This window comes from Oryx dammah, unplaced genomic scaffold (assembly GCF_014754425.2).
Source record: "Oryx dammah isolate SB20612 unplaced genomic scaffold, SCBI_Odam_1.1 HiC_scaffold_25, whole genome shotgun sequence".
NCBI classification, from domain to species: Eukaryota; Metazoa; Chordata; class Mammalia; order Artiodactyla; family Bovidae; genus Oryx; species Oryx dammah.
Window position 1 is genome coordinate 66982699 of NW_024070209.1, and position 27999 is coordinate 67010697.

The 27999-nt window shown below is 38.2% G+C and overlaps 1 protein-coding gene across 1 annotated transcript in view; it reads right to left on the reverse strand.

The window, feature by feature from the left end:
• Positions 1 to 8382: 8382 nt before the first annotated feature.
• The window catches only part of NFU1 (NFU1 iron-sulfur cluster scaffold), a 28621-nt gene continuing 9004 nt past the window's right edge, over positions 8383 to 27999 (reverse strand). Inside the window, exons 4-8 of the mRNA XM_040224113.1 lie at positions 23661 to 23727; positions 21318 to 21432; positions 18836 to 18896; positions 13885 to 14059; positions 8383 to 8575 (exon numbers count right to left, since the gene is read on the reverse strand). Of these exons, the coding sequence (XP_040080047.1) occupies positions 8531 to 8575; positions 13885 to 14059; positions 18836 to 18896; positions 21318 to 21432; positions 23661 to 23727 (463 nt within the window). The 3' untranslated portion in view covers positions 8383 to 8530. The remainder of the gene's footprint in view (positions 8576 to 13884; positions 14060 to 18835; positions 18897 to 21317; positions 21433 to 23660; positions 23728 to 27999) is intronic.

Genomic DNA, 27999 nt, shown 5'->3' on the forward strand with positions numbered 1-27999 from the left:
GCTAACTGATGGGCTGAAGGCCATTAGAGATTTCATTGTCTTTGCTAATGAAACAAAGAACCATAATTGAAATGGCTTTATAAGATTTTTAAATGCCCCCATGTTTGTGATTTTTATGATCCCTCATCTGGATTATAACAATAAGTAGCAATAAATTACTAAAATTAAAAAGACCTGGGTACAAAATTCTAGTTATAAGATAAATAAGTCCTGGGGATGCAGTGTACAGGATGGTGACTATAATTAATGAGACCATATTGTATATTTGAAAGTTGCTAAGATATAAAAGTTCTCATCCCCAGGAACAAAAATTATAACTGTATGGTGATGGATGTTACCTAGACTTATTGTGCTGATCATTTGTAATAAGTACAAATTAATAATTTTATACACCTGAAACTAATATATGTCAATTATATCCCAATATTTTTAATTAATTAACTTTTATTGTTGGCTGCACTGGATCTTTGTTGCTGCACACAAGCTTTCTGCAGCAAGCAGGGGCTACTCTTCACTGTGGTGTATGGACTTCTCATTGCGGTGGCTTCTACTGTTGCAGAGCACAGGCTCAGTAACTGTGGCCCATTGGCTTATTGCTCCTTGGCATGTGGGATCTTCCTGGAACAGGGATGGAACACGTGTCCCCTGCATTGGCATGCAGATTGTTAACCACTGGACCACCAGAGAAGCCCCTATCTCAACATTTTAAAAGGTCTGTGCATTAAAAGAATACAGGAAGCAAGGACATGTATAGCCCACTTTTTCTGGAGTTATGTGGAGAAGTGTACTTCAGTGAACAGAGACGATGGTAGCAAGTATCAAAGGAAAAAGAAGTAGGCTGAGCCACAAAGGCCTCTGAGAAGAAAGCAACAAACAAAAGAACAGAAGGCACCAGTCATGGCCTCAGAAAGACCCTCTAGTGAACCCCTTTGGTTCCACCACTACCCCAGTTCATCTTATACACCTTCACACCAGAGTGATCTTTCAAAACTATAGATCAGATCCTGTTTCTCTCTGCTTCCAATTCAGTGGGTATCCTTCACCTGCAGGGTTAAGTCCAGACTCTTATGCACACACCATTTGTTATTCAGATCTTGCTCTTATCAGTTTTATTAGCATCATCTCCCACCATTCTATTCAAGCATCTTATGGTCTAGCTATATTTAATCTATTCGCAGTTCCCTAAAGAAAAATCCTAAACTTTTTCATCTTTGCATTTTCCATTTTTGAAAAAGAATAATTAAGAAGGTAACCAAATATTAAGTAGTTAGGACTTAACACCTCTTGAGAAACCTATATGCAGGTCAGGAAGCAACAGTTAGAACTGGACATGGAACAACAGACTGGTTCCAAATAGGAAAAGGAGTACATCAAGGCTGTATATTGTCACCCTGATTATTTAACTTCTATGCAGAGTACATCATGAGAAATGCTGGGCTGGAAGCACAAGCTGGAATCAAGATTGCCGAGAAAAATATCAATAACCTCAGACACAGCAGAACGTGAAGAGGAACTAAAAAGCCTCTTGATGAAAGTGAAAGAGGAGAGTGAAAAAGTTGACTTAAAGCTCAACATTCAGAAAACGAAGATCATGGCATCTGGTCCCATCACTTCATGGGAAATAGATGGGGAAACAATGGAAACAGTGTCAGACTTTATTTTGGGGGGCTCCAAAATCACTGCAGATGGTGACTGCAGCCATGAAATTAAAAGACGCTTACTCCTTGGAAGGAAAGTTATGACCAACCTAGATAGCATATTGAAAAGCAGAGACATTACATTGCCAACAAAAGTCCGTCTAGTCAAGGCTCTGGTTTTTCCAGTGGTCATGTATGGATGTGAGAGTTGGACTGTGAAGAAGGCTGAGAACCGAAGAATTGATGCTTTTGAACTGTGGTGTTGGAGAAGACTCTTGAGAGTCCCTTGGACTGCAAGGAGATCCAACCAGTCCATTCTGAAGGAGATCAACCCTGGGTGTTCTTTGGAGGGAATGATGTAAAGCTGAAACTCCAGTACTCTGGCCACCTCATGCGAAGAGTTGACTCATTGGAAAAGAGGGAGGGATTGTGGGCAGGAAGAGAAGGGGACGACAGAGCATGAGATGGCTGGATGGCATCACCAACTCGATGGACATGGGTTTGGGTGAACTCCGGGAGATGGTGATGGACAGGGAGGCCTGGTGTGCTGCGATTCATGGGGTCGCAAAGAGTCGGACATGACTGAGCGACTGAACTGACTGAACTGATAGAGAACTAGACAATTACTCACAAATAAGATTATAAGGGAATAAGTAAGTTCCCTGCGCAAAATTACCTTCACTTCACTACTCCCTCCCCAAGGAGATCTACATTAAGTCATTATCATCCATTACACTTTAGAGTGAAAATATGGGATTATTTTCATTTGGATACCAAGTGTGAAAAAAGCCCCTGAGGAAATAAAATTTATGATGGGGATAAAGTGAAGATAATTCTAAAATTAGAAGGAAGGCTGCTGCCGCTCCTAAGTCGCTTCAGTCATGTCCAACTCTGTGCGACCCCATAGACAGCAGCCCACCAGGCTCCCCCGTCCCTGGGATTCTCCAGGCAAGAACACCCAGACAAATTACCACACTGGGTGAGAAAGGGACAACATAAGGGCATGTGGAATTAGGTATGGTAATACCAGAGAGAGGAGGCTAAGATATGGAAGAGGAATCAGAAAGAAGTTGGAGATGAAGGCAAACTTTATCCACCGTGATGGTTGATTTTATGTGTCAATTTGGTTGCACTAGAGTGCCCTGATATTTGGTAAAATATTATATTCTGGGTGTTTATATTCAGTGGACTTTGAGTAAAGCACATTGCGTTCCATTACGTAGATGGGCCTCATCCAGTTAGCTAAAAGTTTGAACGGAACAAACACTGACCCTCCCGCCTCCAAGAGCTAGAAAGAATTCCCCAGTGGAACTGGAGGTGGACTGCAACATCAGCTCTTCCCTGTCTCCAGCCTGGAACACATCCTGCATGCTTTGGACTCGCTAGCCTCCATGACTGCTTGAGCCAATCCCTTAAAATGAATTTCACTCTCTCTCCCTTCTTCCATCTTTCTCTCCTCCTATCGCTCCTATTAGTTCTGTTTCTTTCTTTTCCCCTCCGTCTCTCCTTCTCTCTCACTCTCTCTCTCCCTGTCTGTCCTGATAGTGCTGTTTTTCTAGAGAACCCTAATACATCCAAGGTTGATCTTACTGATTTCCTCAGTGTGAATGTATGTATTTATTTTAAATTTCTAGAGGAAACTCAAAGTAGCTGAAGAAGGGGATTTATTGGCTAACGTAATTGGAAGGACAGAGATACAGAGTTTCAAGTACATCTCTATCCAGGGACACAAACTATGTCAGAACTCTGTCTCTCTCTGTGACGTCATGGACAAGGAAAAGACCCCCCACAGCTCTGAAATCACATATTTCCAGCTTGCAGTCCAAGAGGACAGAGGTTACTTCTCCATCCTCATTTTTTATATTCTAGGCAAGGATTCTGATGGGTCTAGTGTGAGTCACACGCCTCACTTCCACTGCAAAGAAGGCAGGACATGGTGATTGGACAGAGCCACATGGAGTCAGGAAGATGTAGAAGATCTTCAAAGGAAAGGATGGAAAGAATGAGGGGACACCAAAGACACACAATCAAAAGATGTCCACTCCTCAGGTTTCAGGACAAACTTGAGGTACTGACTCCAACTAGAATGAACAATGAACACATTTCCCAATACTCCCCTCTAGCATGGCTCCAAATTTCCCCAGTAGGCAGAACCTAGGGCAAGTTTTCTACCTCTGCTAGAAAGAAACTCATTCTACTGCCAAGAAATTGTCAACAAATTGGACACCATGAGATTAACCAGTCCTGTCTACTATTTCTGTCCCTTAGGATGTGACCAGAGCCAAAATAAAAGTGGACCAGTCTAGGGAGCTGCCTAGAGCTGAAAGACAGCTAGAAATGTACAGTGACGAAAAATACTGTTTTCTGCAGTTTCTTCCAAAAGTGGATTCTGCAGACTGTAAGCACTGTTAAGTGGAATTGTCATTGAGAATTCTGATGTGGAGAAGCAGAGCATAAGGCTGGGAGTGTAAATTTACCCTCACAAAGGGATGTAAATTCCCACTGGATTGGAGAGCAGCTAGCTTCATATTCCTGCATTAAAACCTGTCCACCATATGCACTGCTTTGGCCCATAATGGTCTGGAGCAAATAACAGATGGAAAAGACGTTTGTCCACTAGAAAGCAGCAGCTGTGGAGACAAGAGATGCTTTTTCCCTTCCCTGAGATAGGAATATTCAGGAAAGGTACATGGGTTCAGTTCCCTAAAGGCAAAATAGTACAGTATTATGCAAAGGCTCTGCAACCAGAATGCCCAGGGATCCTGTTCCTGGCTTTTCCCCTTAAGTTCTATGGCAATGGAATATGTACTTCTCTTCTCTGTGCCTCATGGAAACAATAATAGCTACCGATCTCATATGATTAAATGACTTCATAAATACAAGGTGCTTATAACCGTGTCACATAGTGAATGTGCAATGGAAGTTTGCCACTTTTATGCTCATCATTCTGTTTAGGGCTTGTTGGTGCTCAAGGCAGGCTCAAAATATGCCTCAAAGACATATTATTTTGCATTCAAGTTACTTAAGAAATAGCCATTACAAGAGGGACTCTTTGACCCTCTGGTCTCCCTGAAAGCAGGAAATAAATCTTTCATGTGACAAGTACCCTTCCTATACTGGGAGGTAGGAAGACATTCTTATCTGTAGAGATAGGGAATTCAGACCAGGAGGTTATCTAAACAAACCTTGTCACTTCCTTTCTACCTTACTACCCAAGTCCAAACTTCTTCCTTACTAATTGAGCCTGTGTGCTCAGTCATGTCTGGTTCAGTGCAATGCAATGGACTGCAGCCTGCCAGGCTCCTTTGTCCATGGGACTTTACAGGCAAGGATACTGGGGTGAGTTGCCATTTCCTCCTCCAGGGAATCTTCCCAACTCAAGGACTGAATCCAATTTCCTGCATACCCTGCATTGGCAGGCAAATTCTTTACACTGAGCCACCTGGGAAGACCTACTAATTAAGCACCCAAACTTAAATTTCTTTGTTCTGTATTTTGTCTGAAAATATAAAAGCTAACTGCTCTGGCCACTTCTTAGGTCGCATTGCTATGAGACTTCTATAAGAATTAAATTTTTCTTTTTCTCCAGCTAATATATCTTGTATCAGTTTAATTATGTGTCCACTCATAAGAACTCAAGAAAGGTGGAGGGGAAATTACTCCTTCCATGATAGGCTTCACCCTAATTTTGTTTAGTAAAAAACCCTCCAGGTGCTCTCTTTACTTTCGGCCAATAATCTCTGTCTCAAATACATACTGAAATGTCCCATAAAGTGCTTTCAAGAATATTTCATGTAACAAAAATTTATACATTTTGAGGGGTTTTAATTTTTGTTTTAGTGAAAAACAACTAACTAATGATTACTTTCTTTGGGGCTGTCAGGGAGGAGGAAATTAAATATAACTTAAACAATCAAAATGAAAAACTATCACCTGATTAATCTCACCTAAATTAATATTTGATTGAAAAATATTTGAAAAAGTGGCTCAGTTAAAAATGTAAATTTGTTGTCATTTTAGGATCGACATTAGGGACTGTCTGCCACAAATAATTAAGTAGTAAAATTACTTACAAAGTTCTCCATGATTTACCAGGTTCTTTGTTAGAAGGCAACCAGCTTCAAATGAGAGAGTAACTGATAACAGCAGCTTTAACAAGAAAACCTTTTATCTCACATGATACTCTGAAAATGGGTGGTTCCTGGACTAGCTCAAAGGTCAATAGAGTCCTCAAATATCCAGGTCTCCTTTTTTTTTTCCGCTTCTTCTTTGCCATTCTTAGCAAACCGGCTTTTCATGATTACAAGCTGACTGTCAGAGCCTTGGACATCAAGTCTTCATTTTACAGTGTACCTAGCAGGGAGGAATGGAATGGAGAGGCAAAGAGCCTTCTTTATATAAACCTCCTTCTTTCTCAATCAAGGAAGACAATCTTTCCAGAACTTTCTAATAGACTTTCTCTTTCAGTTCACAGGCAGAGTTGGGTCATGTATCCATACTTAAGAGGCTTCTCTCGTGGCTCAGCTGGTAAAGAATCCACCTGCAATGAGAGAGACCTGAGTTCAATCCCTGGGTTGGGAAGACCCCCTGGAGAAGGGACTGGCTACCCACTCCAGTATTCTGGCCAGGAGAATTCCATGAACTGCATAGTCCATGGGGTCACAAAGAGTCACACGTGACTGTGTCCATACTTAGACTAATGACCGGCAAAGAAAAAAGGAGTTAAGATGTACTGAGTTGGACTAGTCATAATTTATCCCCTGGGACTGAGCTGAGACCTATCTTCCCTGGGCACAGGGCAAACAAATGGTAACTGAGAAGACCTCTCAGTGAGAAGAAAGCCTCAGCATAAACTCTTTGGGTGAAAGAAGGGTGGGCAGCCAAGAACTTCTACTGCGTTGTCCACACAAAGCACTGCCTACCTCTGCCCCATTCCAGCTAAGGCCTTCCACTTCACACTCAAGTCCTAGTTAGCTTCTTGCAGTTCCCAAATACATTTCACAGCTTCCAGATTCTGATTACAACAACTTTGTGTGCTGAGAATGTTCTCCACCTTTCCTCCTTGTTCTTCATGGCTGCTCTGCTTTGTAGAGAATCTTTCCAGTAACTTGGCCTCTCAGTTCTGTGAGTTCCTATATTCCAGTCACTGAATCTCCCATCCCCACTCAGCCACTTATTTTGTGGCCAGACCCAAGACTGATTAACTGCATCTCCTCCACAATCTCAAGTTCCTGTAGCTTCAGCTAAAGGGCAGGTTTCTGTGCCTAGCTTACAAAGTAATTTCCAAAGTAAGTCTAACCTAAATTCATCTATAAGGGCTCAGGAAACAAATTCTCCAACAGCAATGCCCAGTTCTATGAACCAAAAAAACAAAAATAAAAACTTGCCTTTCCAGCACTCACAACTGCTGGAGTTCTATTCGTTTCCATCCCTATGTTAATCTCCATACTTTTGGGGGAGAAAGTTCCAAAGATCCAATGTATTTATGTTTCCTTTCCTGATACTGTCTATGAACTGCTCTCTCTGAATTCCTATAGAAAAATAAGAAGGTGAAAGTGAAAGTCACTCAGTCCTGTCTGTCTCTGCAACCCCATGGACTATAGTCTGCCAGGCTCCTCTGTCCATGGAATTCTCCAGGCAAGAATACTGGAGTGGATAGCTGTTCCCTTCTCAAGGGCATCTTCCCAACTCAGGAATAAACCCAGGTCTCCCTCATTGCAGGCAGATTCTTTACCATCTGAGCCACCAGGGAAATACTATCAAAAACAAGAGAGACGTGTCATTTGCTATTTGGGTCATCTGAAAAAAGTTACCCCTATGGTAGAAAGTTGTTGTTCAGTTGCTAAGTTGTGTCTGACTCATTGTAACCCCATGGACTGCAGCACGCCAGGCTTCCTTGTCCTTCACTATCTCCCGGAGTTTGCTCAAATTCATGTCCATTGAGTAGGTGATGCTGTCTAACCATCTCATCCTCTGCTGCCCCCTTCTCCTTTCGCCTTCAATCTTTCCCAGCATCAGGGTCTTTTCCAATGAGTTGGCTCTTTGCATTATGTTAATAGAAAGATAACTGTCGAAATTTCTGGCATGGCACACTAAGGCAGTTTTTCTCAATTCAGCCTGCTCTCTTGTAATCAATAGAAATTTTGTCTACATTCTAGGACTTAGTTCTTTATCAGTTTTCAGCATTATGATTTTTTTTTTTTGTCTTTCAGGGGGACGTTACATGACACTACGTTGGGGGCTACTAGACAGATACCATTTTTAAAAAATATTTTATTTATTTGGCTGTATCGGGTCTTGGTCACAGGACTTGGGAACTTTCACTGTGGCATGCAGGCTCAAGTGCTCTGTGGCAAGTGGGGTCTTAGTTCCCTGATCAGGTATCCAACTGCATCCCCTACGTTGCAAGGTGGATTCTTAATCACTGGACCACCAGGGGAGTTACTAGATATCATTTAAAAACTAAAGCTGTTTACTGTTTAACAAGGTAAAAGTTCAGTAAAAATAGTTTAAAACATCTCATAAAAAGTGAAGCCATTTTAGAATATCTTAAGATTCTCCCTATTTACTTCTGTATGTAAAGAGTAAATAAATTAGATTGGGGGTAGGGAATGTATTTTAAACTGCTTCACACATTATGCAAAGAAGGAACCATGAGAAATGAAGAACAAAAATAAAAATATCCCTGGATAAAATCCACGTGTACAGAAGATGATTCAGGATGTTATAAATAACTCATATGAGGTAAAGCAAACATGCAATATTTATATATCATTCTCTGAAGAAAGGACATATTTTATTAATCCTCAAGCTGCTTAGCAGATTAATAATAAAAGCTTAGTACATATTATCAACAAGTCCAACTGCAGGGCCCACAGAAAACTCAAATGAGTTTAAGGTGAGTTTGCTTCTTTTTCATCTGATTCATCATCCATAACCTAAAACAAACAAACAAAAAAAGAGAATACAGAATTAAGGAGTAGAAATTGCTATTTTCATGATTTTAATATTACTTGCTTACCTAAAATGCTCTGCAACAATGCATACCAATACAGTAAGAATACATCTATCAACAGCCCCAAAGCACAAGGTTTACATCAAAATCTGATATTCTAGCAACATAAAAGCAAACTGAATATTCGGTTCAGTTCAGTCGCTCAGTCGTGTCCAACTCTTTCCAACCCCATGAACCGCAATACGCCAGGTCTCCTTGTCCATCACCAACTGCCAGAATCTACCCAAACCCATGTCCATTGAGTCGGTGATGCCATCCAACCATCTCATCCTCTGTTGTCCCCTTCTCCTGCCCTCAATCTTTCCCACCATCAGGATCTTTTTAAATGAGTCAGCTCTTCGCATCAGGTGGCCAAAGTATTGGAGTTTCAGCTTCAACATCAGTCCTTCCAATGAACACCTAGGACTGGTCTCCTTTACGATGGACTGGTTAGATCTCCTTGCAGTCCAAGGGACTCTCAAGAGTCTTCTCCAACACCACAGTTCAAAAGCATTAATTCTTTGGCACTCAGCTTTCTTCACAGTCCAACTCTCACATCCATACATGACCACTGGAAAACCAATGCCTTGACTAGACAGACCTTTGTTGACAAAGTACTGCCTCTGCTTTTGAATATGCTATCTAGGTGGGTCATAACTTTTCTTCGAAGGAGTAAGCATCTTTTAATTTCATGGCTGCAATCACCAGCTGCAGGGATTTGGAGCCCCCCAAAAAAAGTCAGGCACTGTTTCCACGGTTTCCCCATCTACTTGTCATGAAGTGACGGGAATGGATGCCATGATCTTAGTTTTCTGAATGTTGAGCTTTAAGATGACTTTTCACTCTCTTCTTTCACTTTCATCAAGAGGCTCTTTAGTTCCTCTTCACTTTTCGCCATAAGGGTGGTGTCATGTGCATATCTGAGGTTATTGATATTTCTCCCGGCAATCTTGATTCCAGCTTGTGCTTCCTCCAGCCCAGTGTTCCTCATGATGTACTCTGCATAGAAGTTAAATAAGCAGGGTGACAATATACAGCCTTGACATAATCCTTTTCCTATTTGGAACCAGTCTGTTGTTCCATGTCCAGTTCTAACTGTTGCTTCCTGACCTGCATACAGGTTTCTCAAGAGGCAGGTCAGGTGGTCTGGTATTCCCATCTCTTTCAGAATTTTCCACAGTTTATTGTGATCCACATAGTCAAAGGTTTTGGCATAGTCAATAAAGCAGAAATAGATGTTTTTCTGGAACTCTTTTGCTTTTTCCATGATCCAGCAGATGTTGGCAATTTGATCTCTGATTCCTCTGCCTTTTCTAAAACCAGCTTGAACATCTGGAAGTTCATGGTTCACGTATTGTTGAAGCCTGGCTTGGAGAATTTTGAGCATTACTTTACTAGCGTGTGAGATGAGTGCAATCGTGCAGTGGTTTGAGCATTCTTTGGCATTGCCTTTCTTTGGGATTGGAATGAAAACTGACCTTTTCCAGTCCTGTGGCCACTGCTGAGTTTTCCAAATTTGCTGGTATATTGAGTATAGCACTTTCACGGCACCATCTTTCAGGATTTGAAATAGCTCAACTGGAATTCCATCACCTCCACTAGCTTTGTTCGTAGTGATGCTTTCTAAGGCCCACTTGACTTCACATTCCAAGATGTCTGGCTCTAGGTGAGTGTGAGTGATCACACCATCATGATTATCTGGGTCATGAAGATCTTTTTTGTACAGTTCTTCTGTGTATTCTTGCCACCTCTTCTTAATATCTTCTGCTTCTGTTAGGTCCGTACCATTTCTGTCCTTTTTGAGCTCATCTTTGCATGAAATTTTCCCTTGGTATCTCTAATTTTCTTGAAGAGATCGCTAGTCTTTCCCATTCTATTGTTTTCCTCTATTTCTTTGCATTGGTCACTGAGGAAGGCTTTCTTACCTCTCCTTGCTATTCTTTGGAACTCTGCACTCAAATGGGTATATCTTTTCTCCTTTGCTTTTCACTTCTCTTCTCACAGCTATTTGTAAGGCCTCCTGAGACAGCCATTTTGCTTTTTTGCATTTCTTTTTCTTGGGGATGGTCTTGATTCTTGTCTCCTGTACAATGTCAGGAACCTCTGTCCATAGTTATCAGGCACTCTGTCTATCAGATCTAGTCCCTTAAATCTATTTCTCACTTCCACTGTATAATCATAAGGGATTTGATTGAGGTCATACCTGAATGGTCTAGTGGTTTTCCCCACTTTCTTCAATTTAAGTCTGAATTTGGAGTTCATGATCTGAGCCACAGTCAGCTCCCAGTCTTGTTTTTGCTGACTGTTAGAGATTCTCCATCTTTGGCTGCAAAGAATATAATCTATCTGATTTTGGTGTTGACCATCTGGTGATGTCCATGTAAAGAGTCTTCTCTTGTGTTGTTGGAAAAGGGCGTTTGCTATGACCTGTGCATTCTCTTGACAAAACTCTATTAGCCTTTGCCCTGCTTCATTCTGTACTCCAAGGCCAAATTTGCCTGCTACTCCAGGTATTTCTTGACTTCCTACTTTTGCATTCCAGTCTCCTAGAATGAAAAGGACATCGTTTTTGGGTGTTAGTTCTAAAAGGTCTTGTAGGTCTTCATAAAACCATTCAACTTCAGCTTCTTCAGTGTTACTGGTCAGGGCATAGACTTGGATTACCATGATATTGAATGGTTTGCCTTGTAAACGAACAGAAATCATTCTGTCATTTTTGACATTACATCCAAGTACTGTATTTCAGACTCTTTTGTTGACTATGATGGCTACTCCATTTCTTCTAAGGGATTCCTGCCCATAGTAGTAGATATGGTCATCTGAGTTAAATTCACCCATTCCAGTCCATCTTAGTTCGCTGATTCCTAGAATGTCGATATTCACTCTTGCCATCTCCTGTTTGACCAATTCCAATTTGCCTGGATTCATGGACCTAACATTCCAGGTTCCTATGCAATATTGTTTTTTATAGCATCGGACCTTGCTTCTATCACCAGTCCCATCCACAACTGGGTCTTGTTTTTGCTTTAACTCCATCCCTTCATTCTTTTTGGAGTTATTTCTCCACTGATCTCCAGTAGCATATTGGGCAGCAAGTTAATTAAAACATTAGTCTCTGTTCCTTGTTCCAAAGGAAGTTTCCAAAAGCAGAGTCTCAGGTAGACATAGAGGACTATCATGATGAACTGGTATTTCCTAGCTCTATTACTAATATATAGAATTGACTTTTTTTGTTTTTATTTCAAAAGCATCTTATTTCCTTAAGCATAGTCCTAGGGAAATATACCAAATTGTTATTGCAAAAATATGTATTAGAAAAATGAATCCCTAAAAAGGTAAAGAAACTATACCTTTATAGTTGCTAGAAAATATACTAGCAATTAATTACGTTGGTCTTACTCAGATAAAAGTTCATTTTAAACCTTAGAAAAATATGAAGATTTTCATTTCAAGTAAGTTACTAATGAATACTCAAAGGAAAAAATGAAAGGATTAGTATCTTTTCATGAGTTAATATATTACTCAGATAATAAAAACCAACTCCTCTGGAAAAGAAAAGGGTTATATAAACCTATGACTATTTTTTCTCTTAACCACACCTACTATAATTAAAACCAACTCAGGTTTATAATCCTACTGCCAATTCATCACCCAACCCTGGACAAGTGAATAAAAACCTTCCTTTGTCAATCTAGCAAAGTGTTAACTATTTTTTTAAAAGGCATACAGAGGATAATGGGGCCAAAATTAATTTTTTTTAAATCTAGATGAATCTGGTTGTGATCTGAGACAATCAATTCCCTCATAGTTTCTTTTGGGCTGAATAAAAAATGGATATTTACTTTCAAGGAACTGATATTTTTATACCCAATCTCAGCAACATCCAATCAAAAAAATTTTGTCAATCAACTTCTATTTTAGGGAAAATATTCCTAAATTTGGAATAATGTTTCTAAATATTTAATGAAAACTATATAAACAACATGTACAACACACAAGGCTAAGTGTTACAGAAGAACACAGAGACCTAGGCACGATTTTAAATCTCTCAAGGTACTTATCCCTTACCAGAAAGCTGAAACAGACACACAGAAGCTTTGCACCAAAGAAGAGCTTAACCCCAACTAAAGAACTAACATGAACTTCAAAGAGGAGATGGCATGTGTTGTACCACGGGACAGGTTTAAGTACTGCCCAGAAAAGAGTGAGTCTCACAGGAGCTGAGATGATGCCCTCTCCTTAAAGGCACAGAATTACCTGAAGCGTTTTTTCAAATTTTTTATTTCCATATACTCTTTCCTTCCTTGATAGTCGCTCTCCAGAAGGCCTTGCCTCTTGGTTGAGAATTACTGGAGTGAAGGTCACTATTACTGCTGAGAAAAATACTGGTACTATATTCCTTAGATATCTTTGGGCAGGAAGAAAATGTCGACATTAGGCTATAATAAAGCTCTAAAACTCTATAACTGTACTTTGTACAACAAAGTATGATTCTTTGCAGGGCTTCTTGCCTGCATGTTTAAGAACAAGAAGTATTTAAATGTGAAGTAGTGGAGGGGCTCCCCTCATGGTACAGTGGATGAGAATCCACCTGCCAATGCAGGGGACACAGGTTCAATCCCTGGTCCACGAGGATCCCACATGCCATGAAGCAACTAAATCTGTGCGCCACAACTACTGAGCCTGTGCTCTGGAGCCTACAAGCTGCAACTACTGCAGCTTGCATGCCCAAGAGCCCACGCTTTGCAACAAGAGAAGCCACCGCAATGAGAAGCCTGTGCACCAAAATGAAGAGTAGCCCTGGCTCATTTCAACTAGAGAAAGCCCGCACACAGCAACAAAGACTTAGTGCAACCAAAAATTAATCAATTAATTTAAAAAAAATATGAAGTAGTAGAGCTCTTCCACTAAAGACCTGTAAATGTCATCTATAAAATTCCATGATGTTTCCCTTTCATAATTTTTCTACAGCCAGAACAGCAATATGCCCTCTAGTTCCCAAGTACAAAATCAAAGTGACTTATTTAATATTAACAAACTGTGTTGTTAGAAAAAAAATAAAGTAATATTTAGAAAACTGCTGAGCACATAGCAGGGAATTATTAACACTAAAGATAATTCTCAAAGAAGGAGCCTGATAATAATGGTAACACAATGATATAGCAGTTGAAGAAAATCAGGTCATGAATTTCTTTTCTTTCCAAAAAATTCATTTTAATATTAAATCTAAACTGTCATACAATACTGGCATACCTGTTCTACGCCTTCTACTTCTGGAATATAAAACTGCAGCATGTTCTGAATTCCATTTTTCAGAGTAATGATTGAACTGGGGCAGCTGGTACAAGAACCTTGGAGTTTCAGCTGTACGATGCCATCTTCAAAGCCTTTGTAGATTACATCTCCTCCATCTTCCTGCACAGTTGGCCTGTAGACAAAGAATATTTGCTATATATTTAAAATAAAATAAGTTTTTATTGAAAAAACTTAATACAACATAGAGCTTAGATTTTATATTAATAAATTCACAAAGTTAGAGCCACTTTTATAAACAAGAATAAAAACAGTTAGTAGGGGGTGGGAGGGGGGTTCATGTTTGGGAACGCATGTACACCCGTGGTGGATTCATGTCAATGTATGGCAAAACCAATACAGAATTGTAAAGTAAAATAAAAAATAAATTAAAAAAAATAAGAATAAATAAATAAATAAATAAAAATAAAACCAAAAAAACAGTTAGTAGCTAGTCTCACTTGTAACTTTCAGATAAAATGCCAGTTCATTCATACAAGAACTTTATCTGCTTATTGCATTTTAATCTTATCATTTAAGATTTCAAATTTCCTAATAATTATACTGATTACCTAAGATATACTCATTCACTTCTTTTAAGTAAATGGAGGGAGACTGACATGTGCTGGCTTTTTTTTTTCCAGTTAAAACTTTTCATTGAAATATAAATAATTCAAAAAAATGCATAAATCACATACGATCAATTCAGTATATTTTAACAAACTGAACATATATATGTTCTAGACCAAGAAACAGAACACTGGAACCCCAGAAGTCCACCCTATTCTTCCTTTTTACCACTCCTCCCAACCAAAGGGAGCCATTATCCCAACTGCTATCACCACTGACAAATTCTGCCTGCTTTTTACTTTATAAACATAAATTCCATTTAAAAAGCACAAAGTATTAACTTTTTAAATCTGGCTTCTTTTTCTCTTTGCAAGATTCATCCACATTGTGGCATATAGTAATAGTTCATTCAATCTCACTGCTGCAGAGTATTCCGTTAAGTGAATATGCCAGAATTTATCCATTCTTTTTTTAATATCTGTTTTTTACTTATTTATCTCTTTGGCTGTTCTGGATCTTAGCTGTAGCATGTAGGATCTAGTTCCCTGACCAGGTATTGAACCTGGGCCCCCTGCATTGGGAGTATGGAGCTTAGCCACTGGACTACCAGAGAAGGACTCATTCTATTGCTGATGGACATCTGGGTTAATACCAGCTTTTGGCTTTTACAAATGTCACAGCTATGGAGATTCTTGCAAATGTCCTATGGCATACTGCTGCTGCTGCTAAGTTGTTTCAGTTGTGTCCGACTCTGTGCGACCCCAGAGACGGCAGCCCACCAGGCTCCCCCATCCCTGGGATTCTCTAGGCAAGAACGCTGGAGTGGATTGCCATTTCCTTCTCCAGTGCATGAAAGTGAAAAGTGAAAGTGAAGTCGCTCAGTCGTGTCCAACTCCTAGCGACCCCATGGACTGCAGCCTACCAGGCTTCTCCGTCCATGGGATTTGCCAGGCAAGAGTACTAGAGAGGGTTGCCATTGCCTTCTCCATACGCCATACTAATGAACTACAACTGAGAATGTACCCAAGAGTGAAACTGCTCATCAAGAATATGTTTATGTCCAGATTTAGTAGCTACTGCCAAACAGTTTCCCAAAGTTATTTAAACTTATATTCCCACCAGCAGTACACGAGAGTTCCTGTTGCCCCACAAACTTGCCAACAATTGGTGTTGTCAGTTTTAATAATTTTAATCATTCCAGTGGATCTGCAGTGATATTTCATTACAGTTTTAATCTGAATATTTATAATGAGGTTGAGTACTTTTTCATGTTTATTGTCATTTATTTGGTTATTGTCTTTCTCATGAATTGCTACTTCAGTGCTTTTGTGAAGAGGCTGCTCCAGTCTCTATTTGATTGTCTTTTTCTTAACATTATGTAAGAGATTTTAAATATATTCTGACATACATATTATAAATGTCTTCTAATCTGTGCTTTGCTTCTTCATGGTAAGTGATATCTTTTGATGAAGAAGTCTTATTTTTATTATAGGCTACTTTATATGTCTTTCTCTTAAAGTTTTCTTATGTCTTGTAAAAAAAATTTTGCCTATCCAAAGGTCAGGCAAATATTCTTTTAAATTTCCTTTGTGATTTCTTTGTCGACCATTAGTGTTTTTGAAGAGCACTGTTTAGTTTCCAAATATATATAGATTGCGTGGATACCTTTTGGTAATTGACATCTAGCTTAATCTAACTATAGAAAATAATATTTTCAATGATTTCAATCCAGAAAATTTGTTCAAGGTTGCTTTATGATTTAGAATATAGTCCCGTTTAGTAAATCTTCCATGTACACTTGAAAAAAAATAAGCACTTTGTTCCTGTTGGGTGTAATGTTTCGTGTGTGTCAATTTAGTCAGGTTTGTTAAGCACGTGTATAAAACTCTCGTATTTTTACTCATCATTGTATGTGTTTGCTTTACTTGTTACTGAGAGAGATGTGTTGGGTCTTCCACCGTAATTGTGGATTATCTATTTCTCATTTTAGTTCTTTCAAATATTCTTCATCTATCCTGAAGCTTTTATTAGATGTATATGTTTAAAATTAGTGTATATTCCTCACAGAAATTACCCTTTCATTATTATGAAAGATTTCTCTTTATTGCTAGTAATGTCTTTAGCTATAAAGTATATTTTGTCTGACATCTGTACAACTCATACCAGTTTTCTCTTGTCCATTCTTTGCATGCTATGTATTTCTCCATCCTTCTACTTTCAACCTTTCTTTGTCCTTATAGTTAAGGTATGTATCTCTTATAGGCAGTATATATAGCTTTTATTCAACAGGCAATCTGACAATTTTATTTCTTGTTAATTAACCTATATACATTAAAATATAATTACTAATATATTTGGGTTTATACAACCATCTTATTTTTTATCATTTTGCATTATTTTCAATTAAACAAGTATTACTTTATTATTATTCTCCTTTATCCCTCTGTTGAATTTTGGTTATGTGGTCTTTATTATTGATTGTTTATAAGATACCTATTTCTTGATTTCTTAGACTCTAATATAGATTAGTGCAGACTTCCCAGGTGGCTCAGTGGTAAAAAATTCGCCTGCCAACACAGAAGATGCGAGTTTGATCCTGGGTTGAGATGATCCACTGGAGAAGGAAATGGCAACTCAATTCAGTATTCTTTGCCAGGGAAATCCCATGGATAGAGGAGCCTGGTGGACTACAGTCCACAGGGTCTCAAAGAGTCGGACACGACTGGGCACACACAGCACAGCAAAATAAATTATACTTTTATTAATTCCCAGATAATGCCAAGAATGAAGAACACTTACTCTTATACTTAGCACCTTAAACATTTTTGTCACATATTTAAATTCTACATATATTAGAAAGTCTACAGGATACTGTGAGACTTTTTTTGTCACATATTCTGTGTCTATCATTTTTTTTTTTTGGCTGTATTTTCCATTCTCTTTTCTGTGCTTTAGCTGGGTATTTTCTACTGCTCTATTAAAACATTCCAGTACATTAATCTTCTCTCCAACAGTATCCAATGTGACATTCAACTAACCTAATGAGTTCTTAAGTTTAGCTATTGTATATTTTAGTTTCAGAATTACTTTTTCTTATAGATTCCAGTCTTCTGATGAAATTCATCTGACTTTCTGTTTTCTCCAACGTTTTATTCACAATCATTTTAAAGATCATGTCTGATAACTCTCACATCTAGGTTATCAACGGATTTGTTTTATTTTCTGTTGGTTCGGTTTCCAAATTCTATGCCTAGTAATTTGGGGGGCAATAAATGATGGACAACATATATGAAGAACTAAAGTGACTTGAGATTATATTATACTAGAAAGGGTTCACACTATCTTGTGGCAGCAGCTTAACCCTCTGTGGAACTAAGTTCATTCAATACTGGCCTATAGTTTCATAAGGCTTGGTCTACCTCTGGCTTCTCTCTTTCAAGGGTATAGTCCTCTAGAGAACCCAGTTAAGAGCCTGGATGTTCTTTGAGGCCCCACCCTCCTTGACAGATCCTAAACTCCAACTTTTATCACTCCCAGCACCATAAAACTGCCAAAATTCTGCTCAGGTTTTCAACTGTCTTTTGTTTTACTTCTTAGTCTCTTCCCTTCCACAGCTAAAAACAAGTAAGTGCCTTGTGGGGAGAAGCTCTGAGTGCTAAGGCTTACATTTTTCTTTCCTCCAGGGTCTTGCTCCTTAAAGTCAAAGCTTCATTCTTCAAATTCTAAACAAATTTGCTGAAAGTTAACACAGTTTCTCTGTTTCTCAATGGCTGCTCTTCGCCCACCTTCTCATATTCTAACTTCACACCAAGAATGAGTAAATACCCCAAGAGAAGCTCCAGTGTGCTTTCTCTCTCTACAGAATCTTATTTGCTTTGGCAGCTATATCATACTGTCCAACAACAAACTTTTTGTGTATTTTACCTAGATTTTTTTGGAACTCTCAGCAGGACCATTGGTTTACTATAAGCAAAAGTGGGGAGGCAGCCTGAAAAGAGGTACTCCTTCTCTCCTCACAGTTCTCCCAAACACTGTTAAGTCATTTTCTTCTTTCTAAGAAATTTGGCGTTCTAATAATATCAAATCCAAACAGTGACTATGAAAGATAAATTACATAAATTACTGACTATATTTAGACAGTGTTATAAATTTTGGAGGGACCTTTCCTGGTGGCTCAGATGGTAAAGAAACTGCAGACTTTAAAATTCAATTTCTATGGTTATCTATTTTGTTTACATTAACTTATACTTGTTTTGGAACTCTACTACAACCTCAGAGACAACCAAAAATTTATTGCTACACTGCAGTATATCTGATCTCAGGTAGAAAGACAAACACATACCGTATTCTAGTATCTAACAATTCCTTAATCATTGCCACAACTTCATCATCATCTTCAGATCCTAGAAACAATTACAAATAAAACATATCAACAAAAGAAATTTTATACCCATGTAAGTACAAATATTAAAATAAAGTGATTTTAACTTAATGTCTCATTAAAAAAATAAAAGCATAGAACATGTAACTTGGTATAGTGAAATAAGTGATATGGAGGAAAGGGAAGGATCATTCATTTGATTCTCTGAAGAAAAACTAAGGTGCACTGATCAACACTTGGTGATAACTGTGAATATACTGAAATAACGTGATCTACTAATGATGTTAGGATTTTAATTTTTTGGCCAATATACTTGTAAACTTTTATCCTTCTCAAGGATTGAAAAGGAGCAAAGAAAAGACAGTGCTTGGATCCTGATGAAAACTTTGAGACAAAAAGGCACTTTTAAAGTTTTTTTTAACTGCTTTTAAGTTAAATTTTTAACCCCTCAATTTAGTGGTTTTCATGATGACAATCATACTAAGTACAGATATAAGCCTTATGGAAATTCTAAAATGTTCTACAAATCTGAACAAAAACCTGGTTTTTTCATTTTGTTTCATTTTTTTTCTTTTTCAAAAAATGTATTTATTTAATTTTTTAGTTTTAGCTACACTGGGTCTTCATTGCTGCACGTGGGCTTTCTCTGGTTGCAGGGAGCAGACGCTACTATCCAGTGGTGCTGCACGAGTTTCTCATTGCCGTGGCTTCTCTCGTTTTGGAGCGCGGCCCTTAGCGTGCATGGGCTCAGTAGCTGTGGTGCAAGGGCTTAGCTGCTCTAAGACATGTGTAATCTTCCCAGTCCAGTGATCAAACCCACATCTCCTGCATTGGCAGGCTGATTCTTAACCACTGGACCACCAGGAAAGTCCATTTTTGTTTTCCTTTTTACTTTGTAAAATTATATACAGATCTTCACATATGTCTATTTTTTATGGGTTTTACACTTATGTGGAAAAAAATCTCTTTATCATTGGGAAAACTAAAAATGCAGCTAATTTAAACTACATTATGACAAACACTAGGATTCTGGCAACAATATAAATACCAACATATTAATATTAAATTATATCAACTTTGATTTTTTAAATAAAATAAACAGAATATAATTAAGTTAAGATTCTCTTACATCAGCAAACCTAAGTTCCTTTTGCCGCCATCACTTCTACAGGCAACTACTATCATTAGTTTAGTATATATCCTCCTTCTAGTACATGTTTACATTTACATGTCTGTATTCACATTCACTGTTACATATCTTGCTTTTTTCTATTTAATATAGACCTAAAAGGTTTTTCCATATCAGCATATAAAGATGTGGCTCAATTTTCAAAATAAGTGCCTAGTAATTTTTGTATGAATTTGTCTTCTTTTGGCTAGTTTTTAAATCATTTGTTTCCAGTTTGCTGCTATTTCTAACAATCCTGCTACTTCTGTGTGTAAAGTATTCATCAGTGTACCTTTGAAAATATATCTATGAGGTAAATTTCCAGTGCTGGGTCAACAGCCTTGTGTATTTTTACATTTTGGCAGAGGTAGTCAAAGGCTCTCAAAATGAGTTTTACATATATATCTTATCAAGAACACATGTAACTATTCCATGTATTATTTAAAATTTGCATAAATGGTATATTTGTAAGAATCTGTAAATGAACTCTTCAGTCTCCTTTTACCACTTAATATTTTTTATATCTTTTCACATCAGTATCTCCTAATCAAGCTCACTCCTTTTAACTGCTAATATATTTTTTAAATATTTCAACGAACACGTTGAAATATGTTTGAAATATGTTGAAATATGCTTCCACGTGTTGTCTTATGTACATTTATCAGACTCATTTAGAGTATATATCTAGAAGTTAAACTGTATCATTTAAAGGTGATTACACAAATGTTTGTGTCTGTGTGTAGACATATGTGCACATGTGCATGCTTAAGTCACTCAGTCGTGTCTGACTCTGCAGCCCCATGGACTGCAACTCCCCAGGCTCCTCTGTCCATGGGATTCTCCAGGCAAGAAAACTGGGATAGTTATTATCTTTAATAGTGTGTTTAGAAATAATTCTAAATTGAGGCTGAAAATTAACTTCTGTTAAATCTGAGAGAAGGGCAAACTGGTGAGCATTATATTATTTTGAAAACAACATAAATATTATAACATACTATACTATAGTATTATAAATATTATAACAAATAATAGTAGTTTGAAATTTTTATAGTTGAAATTTTTAGTTTTTTATAATATATTCCATGTAAATAATGTTTTATAAAATGATAGGTAAAACTAGTATACATGAAGTTTTATCCCCTCTGGAACTGGTTCCAGAGTTCAATAAAGTATAATGACAAAAATCTGTTTCCCATGCTTTCAGAAATCAAGACTAATGTGAAGAAACCAGAACAATTTTTTTAAAAAGCTAAATATTAATTCCCAACACATTACCTGCTTCTCCTGAAGGTGTTTCCTCAGTAACTAAAGGTAAGCCAGATGCAAAGAAATCCATAATTGTAGCATAGATATCTGGTTTAAGTAAATTCCAGTCTAATTCTTCATTCTCCTGTAAATATTTGAAGGAAAACATTACATTTTCATCCAAGAGCAAAGACAAATACAAAACAATAATTTGACTCTTTTAGGACTCTTTCCCTATTTATATTCTATACCACGCAACAGCACTCATTTCTAGAAAATATGTCAGTTACTATTAAGGAACTGGCTTATGATGACTTTTAGAAGATACAATCTTAGAACATATCCCCTTCAATCATTCATCAAACCTGTATTAAGTGTGGTGTGTGTATATGCTCTGTAGAGGGGATATCAAAATGACTAAATGATACTCTTTCATAGGGTAAAAAGAGCTGGACCCTATGTTTAGAGTGGATAATAAACAGACTTCCCATTCTTTTAATAAAATAGGATATAACTGCTTGATGAACTATACAGGATATCCTATGACTATTTAAAAATAATTGAGTTGAGTAGAATCAAGAGAATGAACAGAAGGCAATGAAGGACCATGTGGTTGGTTGAAACTGCCAAATGCAGAAGAGAAGCAAGTTTTCTAGTTGTTTTGAGATGAAAGAGTGATCTGCTACAAACTAGGCCATGATAGCTAGAAGTGGAAGTCTTTTATTTTTTGACTATTGTGAAATACTTCCTCCTAGGAGTGTGTGATTTGTACTTAGAAAGAACTCCATTATGATTGTAAAATAATGCTTTTTTAATAAAAATTTGAGAAACCTCAAAAAAATAAAAAATAAAAAATAAAAATAAACAGACTTCCCATTCTTTTAATAAAATAGGATATAACTGCTTGATGAACTATACAGGATAGCTTATGACTATTTAAAAAATTCAACCTATGTATATTACTTAAGAGCATCGAAGACATAACTGTTGATCCCAAACTATAACATGTCTCATCTATGGCTATTGTGCTAGAGGACTTGTGAACTGTCAACAAGACTGGTATCCTTAAGAAATAATCCACAGCCTTCCCTGGTGCGCAGTGGATGAAATCTGCCTGCCAGTGCAGGGGACATTGGTTCGACCCTGGTCCAGGAAGATTCCATATGCCTTGCAGCAACTAAACCCATGAGCCACAAACTACTGAGCCTGTGCTCTAGAGTCCACGAGCTGTAACTACTGAACTCATGTACTGCAACTACTGAAGCCCACACACCACAAGGAAGAGTGGCCGCCGCTCGCTGCAACTAGAGAAAGCCCACACAAACCAACGAAGACCCAGTACAGTAAAATATAAAAATAAGTAAATCAATAAAAGTAATCCTTCCAAACTGCTTAAGAGGAGTTCATTGAATACTTTTGATTTTGATGCAAAACTGGACAAGAGACTAAGTTCAGTGCATATATATCAATTATAGATTTAAAAGAATACGCAGTTTAAATTTAAGTAATTCATTTCTCATTAATCTAGTACACTTAAAAATGAAAGGCTTTTGTAGCAAATATGATCTCAGATATTGGATGGATATAGCATATTTAGCTTGATTTTTTGGCATTAAGAGATTATCCAAGTGTTGCAGAAGTACACAACCCACTGCTCTCATCCGTGAAGCTCTAAAGCGTCATTGTGGGATGGCAGGCTGACACAAAAATGTGTCAGATGCCACTTTATAAGTGCTCACTGTGAAAGGAGACAAATATTCAATCATTCTGTTGGTCACATATATATATATTTGATATATACATTAATACATATATATTTGTCATTTATTTGCTTCTCTTTGTACTCTATCAACATAAGCTAAGAATTAGTAAAAACAATACTTGGAAGCCTAAATTTTAGTCCTGCCAAGGTGGTGGCTCAGACGGTAAAGCGTCTGCCTGCAACGCGGGAGACCTGGGTTCAATTCCTGGGTCGGGAAGATCCCCTGGAGAAGGAAATGGCAATCCACTCTAGCACTCTTGCCTGGAAAATCCCATGGACGGAGGAGCCTGATAGGCACAGTCCATGGGGTCGCAAAGAGCTGGACAGGACTGAGCGACTTCACTTTTACTTTCTTTCAAGGTTGAGTCTTGGACACTGCATTTAACTCTCTGAAGCTTGTTTTTCTTTCTTGAAAAACAAGGAACCTGGAAGTTAATTTCAACTTGAGAATTCTATTAAATAATTATCTTGAGAAATATGAGAAGTAAACTTGAGATTTTTAATAACAGTATATATAAAACACATTAAGCATGGATATTCTGGATAGCAGCACTGGACTCAGAAAAAACCCAAAGCATATCACATCTTGTTTTATATAATTCTATGCTTACCTTTGTGACAGTGATGAAATCTGGTCCAAAAAAGACACTTTTTACTCCCTCAATCCTAAATAACTGCCTGTGAAAAAATAAAAATTGAGAGATAATAACTTAGTCATGTCTGATACTTTTGCAACCCCATGGACTGCAGCCCGCCAGGTTCCTCTGTCCATGGGATTTCCCAGGCAAGAATACTGGAGTGGCTTGTCGTTTCCTTCTCCAAGGGCTCTTCTCAACCCAAAAATGTAACCCACTCTCCTGCATTGCATGTGGATTCTTTACCACTGAGCCACTGGGGAAGCCCTGGGGAATGCAGAACAGATTGGGAATAACCATACAGTGTATCAGACCTTCCCCAGAGTCTCAGTAGCAAAGAATTCACTTGCAATGCAGGAGACGCAGGAGACGTGGGGAAATCCCCTGGAGGAGAAAATGGCACTCTAATGGCACTCCAATATTCTTGCCTGGGAAATCCCATGGACAATCTGGCCCAGGGTTATAGTCCAAAGGGCAGCAAAGAGTGGACAGGACTGAGTAAGCGAGCACACACATACTTTGTATCAACAGTATTACTTGGCAGTAAGGAGAAGTGAACTACAGATCCCTACAAGAACAAGGATGACTCTCAAAATCATCATACTAAATGAAAGAAGCCAAACACAAAAGACTACATGGTTCCATTTATATGCAACTCTAGAAAAGGCAAAACGGTAGTAGATGGTTAGGTAGCATCACCGATTTAATGGACACGAACATGGGCAATCTCCAGGAGATAAGTGAGGGACAGGGAGGCCTGGTGTGCTGCAGTCCATGAGGTTGCAAAGAGTTGGACAGAAGTTAGCAACTGAACAACAACAGGGTAAGAAGATCAACAGTTACCAGGGTGAGAGATGTATTAACTATCATTTCTGTGGTAATCATTTCACAATGTGTATCTGTATCAAATCATCACACTGTATACCTTAAACTTATACAATGTTTTATGACAATTACATCTCACAGAAGCTAGAAAAAACATTGTTATTGGATTAACTGATCATTTTTTATTTGGTTTTATCTTTTTTTAATGGGATAATTGTTTTACAAAGTTGTGGTTTCTGCTATACAACAATATGAATCAGCTGTAAGTATACATATATATCTTCCCTCCTAGAAAAAACATTTTTTAATACAATTTTAAAAATTAAGTCATTGTCATAAAAAAAAAAGTTACCAGGGAGGTGAAGCAAGAGGGGACTGAAAACAAAAGGGAAATGAGGGATCTTTTGCTGTGATAAAAATGTTTTATATTTGTATTTTTTTGGTGGATACACAATTGTATAGTTATCAAAACTCAGAGGAACCAGAGATCAAATTGCCAACATCCGCTGCTTCACTGAAAAAGCAAGAGAGTTCCAGAAAAACATCTATTTCTGCTTTATTGACTATGCCAAAGCCTTTGACTGTGTGGATCACAATAAACTGTGGAAAATTCTGAAAGAGACGGGAATACCAGACCACCTGACCTGCCTCTTGAGAAACCTGTATGCAGGTTAGGAGGCAACAGTTAGAACTGGACATGGAACAACAGACTGGTTCCAAATAGGAAAAGGAATACGTCAAGGCTGTATATTGTCACCCTGCTTATTTCACTTCTATGCAGAGTACATCATGAGAAACGCTGGACTGGAAGAAACACAAGCTGGAATCAAGATTGCCAGGAGAAATATCAAAATAACCTCAGATATGCAGATGACACCACCCTTGTGGCAGAAAGTGAAGAGGAACTAAAAATCCTCTTGAGGAAAGTGAAAGTGGAGAATGAAAAAGTTGGCCTAAAGCTTAACATTCAGAAAATGAAGATCATGGCATCTGGTCCCATCACTTCATGGGAAATAGATGGGGAAACAGTGGAAACAGTGTCAGACTTTATTTTTTTGGTCTCCAAAATCACTGCAGATGGTGATTGCAGCCATGAAATTAAAAGACGCTTACTCCTTGGAAGAAAAGTTATGACCAACCTAGATAGCATGTTGAAAAGCAGAGACATTACTTTGCCAACAAGGTCCGTCTAGTCAAGGCTATGGTTTTTCCAGTGGTCATGTTGGATGTGAGAGTTGGACTGTGAAGAAGGCTGAGCGCCGAAGAATTGATGCGTTTGAACTGTGGTGTTGGAGAAGACTCTTGAGAGTCCCTTGGACTGCAAGGAGATCCAACCAGTCCATTCTGAAAGAGATCAGCCCTGGGATTTCTTTGGAGGGAACGATGCTGAAGCTGAAACTCCAGTACTTTGGCCACCTCATGCAAAGAGTTGACTCATTGGAAGACTCTGATGCTGGGAGGGATTGGGGACAGGAGGAGAAGGGGATGACAGAGGATGAGATGGCCGGATGGCATCACTGACTTGATGGACGTGAGTCTGAGTGAATTCCGGGAGTTGGTGATGGACAGGGAGGCCTGGCATGCTGCGATTCATGGGGTCACAAAGAGTCAGACACGACTGAGCAACTGAATGAATGAATATCAAAACTCAATAAATTGTACATTTGAAATTGGTGAATTTTATTGTACGTAAATTATACTTCAATAAAGCTAATTTTTGAGAGAAAGAGGGGCAGATTATAATTTGAAAAACCCTTCAAAGGATTTTGAAATACGGCCTCCCTCCCAAATCACTGATACATGTACCATACTTAGCAGACACTAGAGCAGTATCCTTTTCCCCCAACTTTCGGAATAAAAGCTGAGATACTCCAAGGGAGATCACAGCTCTCCTTTTCTTTGTCTACCATTGCAAGAATGTTATCAAAGTTAATGCTTTGAAATTATTTAGGAATTTTTCTGAAACAATGTCAGCTGGGTCCTTTACACAACCACTTAATGTTAAATCTGCAAGTCATCACAAAGTTTTTGGTTGCAGCTTATGATCCAATAAATCAAAACACAGACCTCTAAGTAGGACCCTAGATTAGTACTATTAGCAAAGCTTTTTCCCCCCCCAAATGAAAGCACGTTGCAAAAGAAGACACCTGATCTATGTCAGGGGATGCAATGGTAAAGAATCAGTTTGCCAATACAGGAGACACAAGAGGTGGGGGTTCAGTCCCTGGGTTGGCAAGAGTTTCTCTGGTTTCCTAGAGTAGGAAATGGCAACTTGCTCCAGTATTCTTCCCTAGAGAATCCCAAGGACAGGCGAGCCTGGCAGGCTATCCAGTCCATGGGGCTGCAAAGAGTCAGGCATGACTGAGCAACTGAGCACACACATGGGTCATATCATGGAGACTGTTTCGAGGAAAGAGTTCAAAAGTTCTGTCCCTAAAAGAAAGAAAAAGCTGAAACAGGAGTTTCAAGCATTATTATACATGCTTTGTCATTTAGGTTTTTTTCCTTGGGACAATTTCAATGCATCAATGTCCAAAACAAAATATGATACCTAGAACTAAACATACTCTCCCAAAGGTAGTCTAACTTGTTCTGAATACAGAAACTATTACTTCTCTTATGCTGGACACTAGGACTCTGACTGACTTTTTAAAGCATATTTCTAATGTAATTGAGAGGTCAGATTCTTCTATCCCATAACTGTGCTAGGCATTTAAAAAATTTAAGCACACAGCTTAATATTTATTCTTGCTAGATTTTATCTTATTTGCTTTAACCTATCACTCCAACCTAATAAAACTTTTTAAAATGTCTCTGAATTTTGTCATCCAACAGATAAGCAAATCCTATCATCTGAAAAACTGATAATTATATCTTATTAATGCTGCTGGTTTAAAAAATGTCCTGAATAAACAGGCCACTATAGAGATTCAGAGCCCTTTCACATGTCCTTAGAGGTAGGTCTACCCTCTGCTTGTATTTCTTCATCTTCTCTACAAGGATAGGAAAAAACAAGTCAAATGCCTCCCTAAAGTCAGACATATTACTGTTTACTCATTCATTCAACTAATATTTGAATACAGAGTAACAGACACCGTTCTAAGCGTTAGGGACACAATGACCAGTAGGACAGACTGGTTTCCGTCCTCACGTTTACAGTAAAAATATTCTCTGTTAAACAAAAATAAGATTGAAGATAACAAATTCTGTAAACCCAAGAAATGGGTGACTTCTAAAAGATTAATTTGAAAAGGGTTTTGGCCAACTGAACATCTGACAGAAATCATCTCCAACCAATTTATAACTGAATCAATTTGGGCTTTTTTATTTTTACATTTTTAAAAATACTAAATATGTGAGCTCATATTTGAGGTACACATTTCAAACTCTTGGGCTTTCCTAATAGCTCAGCTGGTAAAGAATCACCTGCAATGCAGGAGACCCTGGTTCTATTCCTGGGGCGGGAAGATTCCCTGCAGAGGGAATGGCT